At 31.2% G+C, this 17266-nt stretch overlaps 1 protein-coding gene, 1 long non-coding RNA gene and 1 other non-coding gene across 9 annotated transcripts in view; 2 read left to right on the top strand and 1 right to left on the bottom strand.

The window, feature by feature from the left end:
- Window positions 1-11893, bottom strand: part of LOC124931814 — a 36942-nt gene extending 25049 nt beyond the window's left edge. For 2 of the 7 annotated variants that reach the window (XM_047472384.1, XM_047472381.1), the window contains exons 1-2: window positions 11655-11893; window positions 9777-9859 (exon numbers count right to left, since the gene is read on the bottom strand). In XM_047472384.1, the coding sequence (XP_047328340.1) occupies window positions 9777-9859; window positions 11655-11889 (318 nt within the window). In that variant the 5' untranslated portion in view covers window positions 11890-11893. Of the gene's footprint in view, window positions 1-6640; window positions 6743-7283; window positions 7883-7972; window positions 8197-8545; window positions 8568-8666; window positions 8750-9776; window positions 9860-10788; window positions 10887-11654 lie in introns of those variants that run through there. The other 5 variants (XR_007098717.1, XR_007098716.1, XR_007098718.1 and 2 more) reach the window with 5 other exon arrangements.
- TRNAG-GCC lies at window positions 6420-6490 on the top strand. Its single transcript has one exon. It is a non-coding gene; the product is annotated as a tRNA-Gly (tRNA).
- A 4539-nt stretch (window positions 11894-16432) lies between the features above and the next one.
- Window positions 16433-17053, top strand: LOC124931816. The gene is made up of 2 exons (XR_007098719.1): window positions 16433-16671; window positions 16770-17053. It is a non-coding gene; the product is annotated as an uncharacterized LOC124931816 (long non-coding RNA).
- Window positions 17054-17266: the final 213 nt, after the last annotated feature.

Consider the following 17266-nt stretch of genomic DNA (forward strand, 5'->3'; position numbering starts at 1 on the left):
AAGGAAAGATGAGCCAATCATTGATGATGAGAGTACTACGGATGATTTACTTCTTCATGAACGATGGGATCGATCTAATCGTCTCAGTATGATGTTCATAAAGACTAAAATATCTGAGAGTATTCGTGGCTCAATTGAAGAGCATAAAAATGTCAAAGCATTACTGAAAGGAGTTGATGAACAGTTTGCAACTTCTGATAAAGCTCTTGCCAGTACTCTTATAATCAAGTTCACAACCACGAGGCTCACTACTATGAGGGGTGTGCGTGAGCATATCATGAAGCTACGGGACATTGCGGCTCAACTAAAAAGACTTGAGGTTGATATGTCAGAGTCTTTCCTGGTGCACTACATACTAGCGACCCTTCCATCTGCGTACGGAGCCTTTAAAGTCTCCTACAACACACATAAGGAGAAATGGTCAATTAATGAACTTATGACCATGTGTGTTCAGGAAGAGAATAGGTTGTCAATGGATTTGGGTGAGAGTGCATTTACAGTTACACATGGAAAAGACCAGAAATCTCATAAGCCAAAAGGGAAAGGAAAATTATCGGCAACCGGAGGGATTAAGAAAGACCCAAAGGATATAAGGTGTTTCTTTTGTAATAAGAGAGGACACGTTAAAAATGATTGCCTAAAGTATCCGATATGGCTTGAGAAGAAAGGTAATTTAATCTCTTTTGTCTGTTATGAATCTAATATGGTTGATATTAATTATAACACATGGTGGATTGATTCTGGTTCTACAATCCATGTTTCTAATACCTTACAGGGTATGCGAAACCTAAGGAAGCCAACACCAAATGAAGAACGCATCTATTCCGGAAATGGGATGCAATCACGTGTGGAGGCTGTTGGGACATGTTATTTAATTTTAAGTAGTGGTTTTAATTTGTGTTTAGAAAAGACCTTTTATGTTCCTAACTTTACTAGGAATTTAATTTCTATTTCAAAGCTTGTACCTTTGGGATACTCTTTCAACTTTTATGGAATGTCGTTTGCTTTATTCTATAAATCTAGTAATGTTGGAAATGGTACACTGTTGAATGGTCTTTTTTCTATTAATTTACAAAATGGCGCTGCTTATAATACTTTACATGATCAATCTGGTGTAAAACGTTGTGTTATAAATGAAGATTCCTCTACTTTATGGCACCGTAGATTGGGACACATTTCTATTGATAGAATTAAAAATTAGTAAAAGATGGAGTACTTAGTACTTTAGATTTTACTGATTTTAATACATGTGTGGACTGCATTAAGGGAAAGCAGACCAATAAATCCAAGAAAGGTGCTACAAGGAGTACAACCATTTTAAAAATTATCCATTCAGATATTTGTTGTCCTGATATGGATATGGTTAGTCCGAAATAGTTCATCTCTTTCATTGATGATTACTCACGATATATGTATATCTACTTTCTTCATTCTAAAGATGAAGCTTTAGACGCCTTTAAAGTATTCAAGGCGGAAGTAGAAAAACAATGCGATAAGCAAATTAAGATTGTGAGAACAGACAGAGGTGGAGAATATTATGGTAGATACACTGAGAAGGGACAAGTGGCTGGTCCATTTGCTAAGTTTCTTCAAGAACATGGTATTGTGCCCCAATATACTATGCCTGGTTCTCCGGACCAAAATGGGGTTGCAGAAAGAAGAAACCGGACTTTGATAGACATGGTACGGAGTATGATGAGTAACTCCAATTTTCCAAAGTCATTATGGATTGATGCTCTAAAAACGGCTGTGTATATATTAAACCGAGTTCCAACCAAGGCTGTCCCAAAAACACCATTTGAATTATGGAAAGGTTGGAAACCGAGTTTGCAACATATACGCGTTTGGGGATGTCCGTGTGAAGTAAGAGTTTATAATCCGAAAGAAAAGAAACTAGACCCAAGGACTATTAGTGGATATTTTATTGGATATGCCGAAAGATCTAAGGGTTATAGATTCTATTGTCCTACTCACAGCACTAGAATTGTGGAATCGAGAAATGCAAAATTTCTTGAGAATGACTTGATTAGTGGGAGCGACCGATCCTGGAACACCGTTCCAGATAAAGATCATTATGATGTGCAACCATCATGCCCAAGTGATAGATTGATTGTTGTTAACAATAACCCTCCAGTACAATCGGTTATTGTAAGAACAATTACTGAAAATCCACAAGTTGTTGAAAATGAACCAGTAGATCAAATTTCTCAAGAGTTACCTGAGAGAGTTATGCAACCAGTTGATCAACAAGTTTTACAAAATAATGTTGATCCAACATTAAGAAGATCTACTAGAATAAAGAGATCAACAATATCTGATGATTATATTGTGTATCTACAAGAATCGAATTTTAATGTCGGAGCCGAAAATGATCCTGAAACATTTTCACAAGCTATAAGTTGTGCAGAATCAAAATTCTGGCATGACGCCATGAAGGATGAGATGGATTTTATGACTGTCAATGAAGTCTGGGATCTTGTCGCGTTGCCTGATGGTGTAAAAGCCATTGGATGTAGATGGGTCTTCAAAACAAAGAAAGACTCAATGGGCAACATTGAAAGATATAAAGCAAGACTTGTTGCTAAGGGATTCACTCAAAGGGAAGGAATTGACTACAAGGATACATTTTCTCCTGTATCAAAGAAAGATTCACTTCGCATAATCATGGCATTAGTTGCATATTTTGATTTAGAATTGCAACAAATGGATGTGAAAACGGCTTTTCTCAATGGAGAACTAGAGGAAGAGATATACATGAAACAACCTGAAGGATTTTCCTCTAGTAATGGTGAGCATTTAGTATGCAAGCTTAAGAAATCCATATACGGATTGAAACAAGCTTCCCGTCAATGGTATTTGAAATTCCATGATGTTGTCTCTTCGTTTGGTTTTGTAGAGAATGTTATGGATCATTGTATATACCAAAAGGTCAGTGGGAGCAAGTTTTGTTTCCTTGTTCTATATGTGGATGATATTCTACTTGCTGCAAATGACAAGGGTTTGTTATATGAGGTGAAACAATTTCTCTCTAAGAACTTTGATATGAAGGATATGGGTGATGCGTCTTATGTCATTGGCATTAAGATACATAGAGACAGAAAAAGAAGAGTTTTGGGTCTGTCTCAGGAAACCTATATCAATAAGCTTTTAGAAAGATTTCGGATGAAAGATTGTTCACCAAGTATAGCTCCCGTTGTTAAGGGTGATAAATTTTGTTTGAACCAATCCCCAAGGAATGATCTCGAAAGAGAACAAATGAAAAACATTCCATATGCTTCTGCTGTTGGAAGCCTGATTTATGCTCAAGTTTGTACAAAACCTGACATTGCATTTATTGTTGGGGTATTGGGAAGATATCAAAGTAATCCAGGTTTAGACCACTGGAAAGCTGCAAAGAAAGTGATGAGATACCTTCAAAGAACGAAGGATTACATGCTTACATTTAGACGGACTGATACTCTAGAAGTGGTAGGCTACTCCGATGCAGATTTTGCTGGATGTATTGATTCACGAAAATCAACATCTGGTTATGTTTTTATGCTTGCTGGTGGAGCTGTATCTTGGAGGAGTGCAAAGCAGAGATTGATTGCAACCTCGACTATGGAAGCCGAATTTGTATCGTGTTTTGAGGCTACTTCGCATGGTGTATGGATGAAGAGTTTTATTGATGGGCTTAGAATTATGGATTCTATCTCTAGGCCATTGCAATTGTTTTGTGACAACTCAGCTGCAATCTTTATGGCTAAGAATAATAAGAGTGGTAGTCGAAGTAAACACATCGACATTGAATACTTAGCCATTAGAGAACGTGTTAAGGAAAAGAAAGTGGTCATTGAACACATTAGCACTAAGTTGATGATGGCTGATCCTTTGACTAAAGGCATGCCACCAAAGAATTTCAAGGATCATGTAGAACGAATGGGACTTAGTTCTGTTTTATGATTTTATTTATTGTAAGAACAATGTTTTAAGTGAAACTCTAATAAGTAATGATTTCTCATATTTGATTTACGTTATGCGCATATTGATCGTTTTTGAGAAATAATAAAGTTCGGACCTAGAATAAACATATGGTTTATTCATTGAGTTTTATGGGTTGTTATTGAGAAATGTGATGCATTGTGATACATAGAAGATGATTCTCAATTTTAGAGGATTTATCGCTATGATTCATGTATCAAATTTCTTATTGTGATATGATTTTATTTATTAAACCAAGTGGGAGAATGTTGGAATTAAATGGTTTAATTAATAAATTAAAGTTTAATAATTGGAATAACTACCCACTAACTAGTAACTACCCATTAAGGTCTCTTTGATGGAAAGAGAGGGATTATAAATATAGTGTTAAGGTCCCTAAGGCCATTATCTCATCTAAGAAAAACACCATCGATAAGAGATAAATCGGTTTTAGAAGATCGAAACTTTAAAGTATCAAGAAGAATGGCTGGAGGTAAGTTTAAATTATTTTTCCGCATTAGATCTAAATAAAAGAGTTGTTAGATCATTAAGTATATAAATTCTACAATATATCCATAAGATTAAGATTCTAACATATTAATGTGGAAATTCATAACACCCTTCCTAATAAAACCTATATTAAATGTCACCATAAAAATTCAACTAATACTTTGTAGGAAGTCTTATAGCACTAGTGGTCTATATGACTTTTGATCAATATATTTAGTCATAATTTACCGCTAATAACTCGATCATTCCTAAATAAAACAGGGAGTTGAAGAGAAATACTTTCCTCAATAAGGAACCATCAAAAAGAATTCTTGAAGGAAGGTCATTGTTGCAATGTGGTACAAGTCTAAAATAATTTTGCAAAAAATAATTGTTGCATGATACGGATTAATTGGGTAGGAGGTATAACAAACCTCAAATCTACTCCATAACCTTAATGCCCCCATATAGGTGAGCTGATGCATCAGTTATCCAATAACTTTAATGCCCCCATATGGGTTACAAGCCCGCATTACCAAGCCCGGCAAATTCAATATCAGTTCTAATGAATATATTCATAAGTTTAATTTGTAAATATATCGATGTGGGAATATATTTATCACAATATTAACAAAAACATTATAGGACTACTTATGTTAAATAAAGGCTCTTTCAAAAAGATAGATGTATAGCTCCAGAGGTCTATTATAGCATGAAATAATTTACTAGAGATTACTAGAACATAAAATTAAGATTCTAAAATCAAGAAAGATGATGGAAAACATATTATGCCGAAATGTCTTTTGCAAGATTTTATTCCATGAATACAGAGTTAAAAAAAGATAAACAAACATAATTAATTTTAATTTTGATAAAACTTAAAAAACGGTAAGAATAAGTTGATTATAATCATTATTGATATGAGATTATTTAGTCAAATGAATAGGATAAAGAGTTTATTAGGATGATGTTTAGTAGTTTAATATGTTTGGTTAAACAAAGCAAGATACAAAAAAAGTTAGTCAAGTTGATGGTACTCAATGATCAAATAGGAGGAGCAAACACCTCAAATCTATCATGATTCAGGACTGGTTTCAAGCAATGAACACAGAATTATTAGATCTTAAACAAAATAATACATGGGAAATCACTGAGTTACTCAAACATAAGAACCTATTGGTTGTTGTTGAACATGCGAGACAAATATAAGGTAAAATTTGTTATGTATGGATTTTCAACAAGGGAAAACTGATGTGATCCAGCTATGATAAAAAAACAAATAGATACATCAACTATTGAAAAAATAGCAGATAGTTATATATAAACAAAATACCTTACAATCATATTAACTTCGGAATAAAGGAGCAAATTGGATTAAATCCACACAAACATAGAGAGACTCAGTCATGATCCATTAGAAAATCGTCAAACTAAAATTGAAATGAACTTCTTTTTTTAGTACCATTTGTAGACTAAACTTATTTGCAAGAGAGAAGGCTGCCTAGTCAGTTTTCAATTCCAGACAACAATTTATTTTTTTTAATAAAGAAAATTATTTGTGATAATCATTTAGCCAACATGCTTTATATCAACTGTTCTAGTTTGAGGATCACCAACTAATAAAGCATTAACATACTATTATTGTTTGAGGAAACCATTAACCTTAAATATATCGATGTGGGAATTTTTCACTATACAACCAAGATATTTATACACAAGAAAAAATCTTGATAAATGCAGATAAACATAATGATATGACCAGAATAAACCCTAATTTTCCAAAAACAATACAAATAAAAAAGTTGTATCTTTTTTTCTTTTTGCTAACAAATAATCTAACTTTATTGGTGCTACAGAAACTGTTCAACAGATCAACACAAGTTATATTTATCGTTAGGTTAAAAATTAGTTTTTAAAAAACAATAAGAGCTCCCAAATATATTAGAGGCATTTAAATAATATTAATACAAGCACCAGTGGTCTAGTGGTAGAATAGTATCCTGCCACGGTACAGACCCGGGTTCAATTCCCGGCTGGTGCAGTCATCAACTTTTTGTCCTTCAATTTAAGCTTTATCTCAAAATGATACAATTTTAACCCATTCTAAAACTATATGACTTTTTATCAATATATTTACTCATAATTTACCCCTCAATAACACATAAGATTGAAATAAACAGAAATAACTTACCATGTCCCGATCTCATCTCTCCCTTCATTCCTTTTCACTTTCTGGTCTATTAGAAAATTCTCCTCTCCAAGCAATTTCCAAACATTCCATGGACAGGAAGAACTAATAAATTAAAAAATATCTTCTAATCAATTGTATTAAAAACATTAAATATATTGATATGGAATTTATCATTATCGATCAATATATTAAGTCATAGTTTACCCTTAATTTTTTAAAAACACAAGACATGGAGTTTGAAAAGAAATACCTTTCTCAATAAGGAACTATGAAGAATCATTATTCTAAATTTTATAAGCAGAATCAGAAATCCTATCAAAGCATTAACCCATCGACTCCTCTAACGCCTTCGATATGCAATACAATAATCTTAATACCCCTATTTGGTTTACAGACACACACTTAGCTTCTGATAATCTCTAAAGTTTAACAAAATATAAGTATTGCTTAGCATTGGCTATGAATTATGGTCACCAATAAACCTAAGATAAAGGGTCCAAATCCAGGGGAAATCTTAATCTCAAAATATGCCACATTATTATTACCTCAATCTAAATCTATATGACTTTTGATTAATATATTTAGTCATAATTTACCGCTAATAACTCATCCCTAAATAAAACAGGGAGTTGAAGAGAAATACCTTCCTCAATAAGGAACCACCAAGAAGAATTCTTGAAGGAAGGTCATTGTTGCAATTTGAGTACAAGTCTAAAATATCATCAAACATATATATGCCTACAAAAAAAAGAAAATCAAATCTTTGGTGTGAGTTTATGAATCAATTGCAAAATTAAAAAAAAAAAATTGTTGCTATCCAATAATCCTAATGCCCCCATATGGGTTACAGGCCCACATTACCAAGCCCGGCAGATAATTGTCAACTGAAACGCATTAATTGGGTAGGAGGTAAAAGAAACCCCAAATCTACTCAATTAAACCTCGCATTAGTTGGGTATTTACTCAACTAAGCTCAGCGCCAGCCATCCAATAACCTTAATGCCCCCATATGGGTTACAGGCCCGCATTACCAAAGCCCGGCAAATATAATATCAGTTCTAATTAATATATTCATAAGCTTAATATCTAAATATATCGATGTGGGAATATATTTATCACAATATTAACAAAAAAATTATAGGACTAGTTATCTTAAAGTCCATTCCAAAAAGATTGATACAGATCCCGGGTTCAATTCCCAGCTGGTGCAATCGTGATTTTATCCTTCGAATTTTAACCACCTTATAAAACAATATGACTTTTCATCAATATATTTAGTCATAATTTACCCAAATAAGTAACACACTACAAACAAGGAGTCAAAAGAAATACCTTACCATGTCCCTCCAATCAGAGTATTCCATCACAGTGACTGAACAAAACCTTGACTATAAGTCATTAACTAATGTGGGCATTTTAAAACTACTCGTTCAAAATATAATCCTCCTGTTAAACAATCTACCTTGATATAAACCCTGATAATATTATATGAAAAAACATAATCTACTAATGGTGCGACAACAACTGCCCATCTGATCCAACAGGCACAAGTTATATTTATCCATTGGTTAAAAATCATCTTTACTCAATGAATGAATGCAGTTATAAGAAGATATACAAACTACTATCTACTACGGATTTCAAGTATTAGACTCCAAATTAAACAAATATAAACTCTATGTAACCTCAAAATATAGACGTCAAAACTGAGAATCTTCATTCAATAAACCTCTTTAAAATATGATCTAAATCAGAGGAAATCTTAATCTCAAAATATAGCACATTTTTAACCCCCTTCAAAATTAGCTTCTAAAATTATAGCCGTTTTGACCAATATCTTTAACCACAATTTACTCCTAGTAACATCCTGAATAAAACACAAAACAGGGAGACTAAGAGACATACCTTCCTCGCAAATAATAGTACCCTGTTACGTTACAAAACTATATCACTTGATCAATATTTGTAGTCATAATTAGTAACACACTCCTAATAAAATAAAAAACAAGGAGTTCAGGAGCAATACCTTCCTCACAAAGGAACTGAGGAAATATAGAAACAATCAAGAAGACCTACAACTTTTGGTAATCTTTTTCTATGCTCGTCCATCTGATTATAATAAAACTGGTTTAATTTTATAAGTTTAGGCATTAAACAAAAAATACTCATCCCACAGTAAAAATATAAAAGAGCAGGGACTTGAAGATAATAAAGAATCCAAAAAATACCTATAATTGTTGTTTCTTGGTACATGTCTTCTATGCCAAAAAAGTGTTTTAAAAGTTTATACATAAAAAAATAGTCATCCCCAATACAAAATGAAAGACAATAAAGAATAACAAAATCCAACTCAATTGATTAAACCCATTCTCTAATCACCTTAATGCCCCATCCATACAATCAGGTTAGGATTAAATTGCAAAATTATGGTCAAAGTTAGTTTAGGGTTAAAAGCTGATGTTGCACAATGCAAAATTATTGTCCTATTGTTACGCATTTAAAGGAGTAGGCAAAACCAATATCCAATTTAGAATCAGGACCACAAATCTACTCCATAATACATACATCAACAATCCAATAATATTAATGCTCCCATATGGGTTACAGGCCAGCACTACCAAACCCAGCAAATTAAACTTTAGTTCTAATCAATTCTATTCATAAGACTATCCTTTATATATATCAATGTGGGAATCTTGATAAATGCAGATTATCTTGTCGGTTACTGTAAGTGATTGTTTGCATTAACTTGTTTGACAATTTTGTTATGTTAACCCACTAAGGTAGCTCAAGTGACAAGAGTAGTTTCTAAGAAGCTGAAAATCTTCCAAAATATGAAAATCTTTAAGACTAGAAGAATCAATTGGAGAAAACATACAAATTATGACATTGCATTTATATATAAATTTTACAGATTTATTGAAGTAATTGGTAATATCTCCTCATAAAATTTTGATTATCTCAATTTATATGTTAATGCTTAGCATTGGCTTTGAATTATGGTAGTCAATAACACCCTTTCAAATTACATTCTAAAACTATATGACTATTAAACAATATATTAAGTCATAATTTACCCTTAGTAACACACTCTTTAATAAAACACAAGACATAAATCCGAGTTGAAGAGAAATACCTTTCTCAAGAAGTAACTGAGAAATACGGAACCATCAAAATATGAACTTTTGTACTCGTCTTCTATGTCCGCCACCCACACATCTGATCAAGATAAAACTGATTTTATAAGTTTATACATCAAATAAAAAATACTCATCCCTTAATAAAATTGAAAGAAACCCCAAATCTACTCAATTAAGCCTCGCAATAATTTATTATTACAATAATCCCAGGAAATCTTAATCTCAAAATATGCCACATTATTATTACCTCAATCTAAATCTATATGACTTTTGATCAATATATTTAGTCATAATTTACCGCTAATAACTCATTCCTAAATAAAACAGGGAGTTGAAGAGAAATACCTTCCCCAATAAGGAACCATAAAGAAGAAGAAAGAAGGCCATATTAAAAAAATAATTTTGCAAAAATTATTGTTGCTATCCAATAATCCTAACGCCCCCATATTGGTTACAGGCCCACACTACCAAGCCCGGCAGATAATTGTGAATTGGATATGCATTAATTGGGTAGGAGGTAAACAAACCCCAAATCTACTCAAGTAAGCCTCTGCATTAACTAGGTGGTCTCATGCACCTACTCATTTAAGCCTATATAACACCATAGATCCAATTACCTTAATGCCCCCATATGGGTTACAAGCCCGCATTACCGAGCCCGGCAAACACAATATCAGTTCTAATTAATATATTCATAAGCTTAATACGTAAATATATTGATGTGGGAATATATTTATCACAATATTAACAAAAACATATAGGACTATTCTTAAAGACCTTTTGAAAAAGATAGATATATACCCGGGAACATATTCCAGCCACTAAAAAAATACCTTGAGAATCAGATATGAGAAGCAAATGGGCAATAATAGATACAAAGTATTTATTGTCAATAATTCTTCTAAGCAAGCCTCTTAATTTGAAGCAGGTCAGCTTGAATAATGAATGGGTTCAAGCAATCAACCCAGAATCATTAGCTCTTTAACAAAATAATAGATGGGGACTCACCGAGTTACTCAAATGTAAGAAACCTATTGGTTGGTGTTGAACATATAATGTTGCGCAGATGCAGAGTCCAACAGGCGAGCATGGACATTGCTCCATTGCTAATTTGTTGGTATATAAAGATAAGAAAATACATGTTGTGTTTTCAATAATGAAAGAAGCTAGAAAATTAAAGGAAAAAGTGATAGTCCAATTAGGAACAACCAACGAAAGAAGCCTTGATCGGGCATAACGAAAAGCCTTGATCGGGCATAACGAACGATTGGGGAATTCATAGCACCCTTCCTAATAAAACCTATATTAAATGTCTAACATAAAATTTTCCGACAGGTAAAATTACAAGGAATTCATCCACCTCTTCTTTCCTTCCTTGTGATGATTCTCAATATATACCAGCAAATACCAATTCCATATCCAAATTGGTCAAACATGGGCATACAACAAAGAATAAAGCATTTCTTGCAGAGATGAACAATGTTAAAAGATTAATTACAAGCAGATGCAGAATCCAACAAGCGAGCATGGACATATCTCCTCCATCGCTAATTTGTTGGGATTCTTCAAATTAGGTCAGGGAAGTTGTATCCCTGTAGCTAAATCAGAATTGTGTTACCACTCCACTTTCATCATCACACTACTGTATATATAATGCAGGCACGAAATGTCTTTCGCAAGACATAGGAAATTAAAGGTTGCGAGCTGATCATCTGGATTTTATTCCATGAATGCAGAGTTATAGGAAGATATACAAACTACCATCTGCTACGGATTTCGAGTATTAGACTCTAAATTAATCAAACACGTTGCCCTAAACTCTAAGTAACCTCAAAATAGTGTCGTCAAAACTGAGATTCTTCATTCAAACTCACCGGATAATATCGAAACTTCATTTTCGATCGGTTCTCTGCCTCGGGGCCGGACAGAGCATGATGGATTGGTGGAAACACCGGTTCTTCCGTCAACGCCATCATCGGAATATTCCATGGAGGAGAAGACTGAACAAATAGAATGATGAAGGCATTTCAATAACCGCTTCTTCCATTTCTGCAACTTTCTATCTCTCTCTGAATGATAGTTATTAGCTTCTTTAGTAAGCTTCTTCATCTTTGAGCGGTTATCTCACATTTTATCAAATATTTAATTTATCAAAATAACTGTTACCCCTAACTTCGTAATTACACAAATTGAAAAAATATATATAATTGCAGAAACTAAAATTTATACGAGGCTAGATTAACTACCTAGCATTCAACATTCAGAGGGGATATAATCCAGTGTGTTCTTAGTTTTTTGAACTCCTTACTGTATTTACAACGATGTTTTTTCTCGAAAGTGCAGTGTTCACACAACTCAAGGTGGTAAACTTGTGGCTAGATAGAATATTCCGTTAGCACAGAACTTGCATCTCCCTCTCCCCATATTTCAAAGTCACATATGCCACAACTTGGTAACATCAGGATACCGATTCACAGATTTGGATGCAACCGGAACCTGCTAGCGTCTTACCTTGAAGTATATACAAGATATTCTGTTTGATATATTTCAGTATTGTTTTTGAACCTTTACTGATGCACAATATTCACAGATTTGGATGCAACCGGAACCTGCTAGCATCTTACCTTGAAGTATATACAAGATTAACTGTTTGATATCTTTCAGTATTGTTTTTGAACCTTTACTGATGCACAATTGTTACTCTTCACTGTTAAACTTAAACATTTAACATCTAAAATGTCTAAAGATATTAAGTTTTTCTTCAATTGAGGAACATGCCGAACGCCAATTAGGGTTCGTATTTTATCATCATCAGTCAGAATCTTGATAGTCTCAATACCCACCGTTCTACATATGGCAGTATTTCCCATGACAACGTTTCCACCATCATAATCTTCATAGGTATCGAACCATTCTTTGTTTGAATTTATATGATATTAACACCCTGAATCCAACACACACGTATCAATAGGGTGTAGAAAAGAGTTAGATACAAGGGCAATGTCCTCCTCCGAGTCAGTGTCTCTGTCTTTATGTGTTATAGCAGCCGTAGAGACTTACCTTCAAACATACGAAGACTGAACATATGTTGTTTCAATAACAACATGTTAGTTAGTGACTTTGTCATGTACAAGGCTCTAACTTCGACCACAGATCGATTGCGGTATCTTCATCTGATACCTCAGTAATCACTTCATCAGTCAAACAGAGTAAAATCGTTGAGTGTGCCTTCTCTTCCAAGACCTCAAGCTCAACAGTGATTTTACCAGAGGTAGACTCCTTTGCAGGACATGCAACTATCTTCGCCTTTTCCTTCGACAATGGTGCCTAGACACCTTGTTGTTTAAGCAAGACTCGCATTTTAATCTGTCATAGACCAAAACTATTTCACTCTGTGAATTTTTTGATTTTCAGATTCATTGAAGATACTTTTTCGCCAGAAAACAAATAGTGATAATCTGATCGGATATAACCTGCTCTGATACCAACTGTTGTGCGGAATGCAAAATGTGATAAATAATGAAGTATTGGAAAAATAGATGAAGAGAAATTTCTTATTGTCAAAGATGAAGATGAAAAAATTATAGCAAATGAAAAAGATTACAGCTCTCTAAATTCTGGAAAAAAAAAACGTAAAACATAAACCCTAAAACACCTGCTCTCTAAATTCTGGAAAAAAAAAAACGTAAAACATAAACCCTAAAACACCTGTAGAATAAATGTGATGTAACTGAAATTAATATAAACCACAAACAATTGATGGTTGATATTAATTCATATAAGGCAAAACGTTACCCCTAATCTATCACTTTATTTAACCCAACTTATATTCAAATATAATCTCATCATTAAATTTAGAATTAACACAAAAACCAAGCACACCAGAGTTGTAAATGCCAATAGAGTTGTAAAGATCATCACTTCAAAATACCATCCAATTTCTACAAATTTGCAAAATTAGTGACAAATATATATATATATAATGTTGCTATAAAAATTGGAAAATCACTTTTTAACTTAATTTAAGTGGAAAACTGTAAAGTTACCCTTTAACCTTTTTTTGTAGTGACATTGAAATTCAAATAATATATCAAACATATTGAAATTAAAAGAACCATTTTAAATATATCAAATTAGTTTAGAGATAATATTTCTCTAAAACCAAACATTTTATTTGCGTTTTTCCCTTAATTTCATACAAACTTTATTGCATCATAATTATGTAAATAACTTCATATTGTAGATGATGGTATTCTAAATTTATGTATATTGGTAAGATGAATAAACATTGGTTCAACAATTTCTGGTGACCATATAGACTCTCCAACTTCAAGCATAACACAAATAATCTTCTCGTCCTTTAACACCTCGATGATTTACAAGATACAACACAATTATTGAATGTGTCTTCTCTTCCAGATTCTGACCATCTCATCAGTTATTTTTTCTCATGTTAACAACTTAACGCCCCAATAAATCTTAGTGTTTCATGCAAATCACGTATATTAATTTGCCACATCATCTTCAAGACACAATATAATAGTTGAATATATAATAAGAGTGTGTATTTAATAAATGAAAGTTTACTAGATTGAGATTCGTACATAAACCTCATCATCTCTTTTGTCACAAAAAAAAAAACATACATAAACTTGAAAAATGATGAGAAACACAAAGTGTAGGATAAATTAATTATTATACAAAAAAAATATATTAAGTATATTTTAAAATATAATTTTAATTATTAAAATATAATTATTTAAACTAAAATGAGGTACGTTGTTTTATATTCAGGAATGAGAAAAGGAACAAAAATGAGTGTTTAGTTGATGAATTTCATTTTAAAACATTGATTAGATTTTTGGATACTCAGGAATATTTAAGTCAATAACTTTAACATGATTTTATTTAATATTTAATATTTTAGTTTTATAAAAAAGTTTAATATAATTATAAATTATATCACATTTATTAGTTATTGGTTGAAATATTTAAAATATTATAATAGAGTCAAATATTGAATTCTATTTAGTAATATATATATATATATATATATATATATATATATATATATATATATTATAATAAATATATTCACATAATCTTATTTAAAATTCTAGTAAATAATTTTTTTATATAACTTTTTAGGTAGAAAAAATATTATTGATTTATTATAAAATAAAATATTATTTAAAGTAGCTTGTAGACATGTTATTTAATAGTAATGGGAAGATGTATTAAGTTTTTTAAATATGTAATTTTAATTATTAAAAGAAATTTATTTAAATTGAAATCAATATAATAAATATTAAAAGGATAAATTATTAATGAAAAGTTAATTATATTATATCTTTTTCTTCTATAAGATTAAAATAAAATTTTAATAATAATAGTATAATAAATTTAAATAGTTAAAAACGAAATAATATTTAAATTAATTTAATAAATTTTAAAATAATAAGTGATTAATTAATAATTTTTTTATTTTTATATTTTGTGAATAAGATCAAAATAAAATAATATATATATATATATATATATATATATATATATATATATATATATATATATATATATATATATATTAACTTTGTGATGAAGATATAATAAATGATATAATTAAAATAAAATATATGTTTTGTACCATGACATAATTTTATATTCCTTTATTCAAATTTATTTTTTCATTTTAGATAAGTTTGATATTGATAATTTGATTAGGAAAGATTTGGGTTAATCAAACTTTTCTATTTAGTAGTTATTCAAATTTTATATTAGATAATTTTTCTAATTACTTGAGAGTGTTTATTCTTTTCTTTTAATTTAAAAAGTTTTTTTTTATATTCATTTAATTTTGATACATATATTCAAATTTTAAAATATCAAACCAATAATATATTTTTTTTTTTTCAAATTTTAAAATATCAAACCAATTATAATAGAGAGTTGAGAGAGCGTATTAATGAATAAATGATGTTTTGCCAAATTTTATATTAATTTGTGGAATAGATAGTTAATTAAATTGATTTTGTTTAAAGTGATGGATTTCTATCACCTTTTTATTATTAAAAAAATATTTAAGTAAGCGACTACGTTCAGTAAATCGCAATTCTTTTTGTGTGTCGGGCAGGGTTTTTGTGTGTCGGGCAGGGTTGGTGGGCTTCAACCACTTAAACCCCTCATTATTTCCTAACAGTTGTATGTATAATAGAGTCTATTAATGCAATAATCATATCTTTACTCAAAACGTTCTAAAAAAAATCTTTGAAATGTTTTTTATTTTTATTATATTTATACAATTATATCATTATGACAAAAAAAAAAAAAAGAAAAACAATTTAGTTGTATAATGAAATTTTTGAGAATTGCTATCCATTTTTTTTTTTCAATATTAGATTATTTTTAATTTGCAATGATAGCCTTTTATATATTTAATTTTATTAGGATTGTACCTATTAATTTATTTATTAAAGTAGGTACATTTTTTTTTATTTGACCCTTTAACAAATCATTGATAAAATTGTAAAATTTAAAAAACTTTGGTTAAAATTGTAAAATTTAAAAAACTTTGGTTAAAATTATATTTTATACTTACTGTTTTATTTATAAAAGCACATATAGGCCCAAAAGAAAACTTACAATAACCCTAACAGTTTTTTTTTTCATTCCGCCGCAGTCTCTTCTTCTTCTGTCTCCTATTTCTGTCTGTTCTCTCAAAATTTGAATGAACATCTTTGGCCGTCTTCTTCTTGTCATAATGCGAAGATTCAAGTACTATGTAAGCGTAACTTCTAAAGAAGTTTACGTCTACAATGGTTTATATAGAACTACAACTATGGTGGGAAGTGTTTTGAGCTGTAGGATCCAACTCAGGCAAAACATTTATTTCAGGTATAATGCAAAGTTAATGTTTTGGTGTATGTGGCCTTATTTTGTTTATTTGTGATTAAAAGACTCTCACTTTCGATATTGTATGGATGTTTTTTCAGAGAATAAAGCGCTCGCTCAACTCATGAATCGACCTCAAACATATCCCAACCTTCAACTCCATCAGCTGCATCGATTGCTTGTTCATCTGGACACCAATGGTCAAAAGATTTGATGGTGTAGGAAAAAGGGTTTCAGGTTGTGGCGATTGTGATGGTACAAAACCTTCAAGTTTTATGGTAGGTGGAATAATTGTATAAGATGAAATCAGATTTTAGAACTAGTTAGAAGTTGTGTAATATTGATTAATGTAATTGTAAACCAATGAAATAAAATGTAATTAGTTGAATGTGTTCTTCTGTTGCGAACAAATTTTAAATACCATGTAAACAATAAATTTGATTTGAATTTTCGAATTTGTTCGCTGGTTTTGGTGGTGGAGAAGGAAGAGGGCATGGGACATGTTTGAAACTAACCAAGGTTGAGAAATTGGAGTTTGGTACTTGTACTTGCAATAGTAATTTATATAAACCAATGATTATAGGTGTTTAGGATATTT

The sequence above is a fragment of the Impatiens glandulifera genome, chromosome 3 (genome assembly GCF_907164915.1).
Source record: "Impatiens glandulifera chromosome 3, dImpGla2.1, whole genome shotgun sequence".
Classification (NCBI taxonomy): Eukaryota; Viridiplantae; Streptophyta; class Magnoliopsida; order Ericales; family Balsaminaceae; genus Impatiens; species Impatiens glandulifera.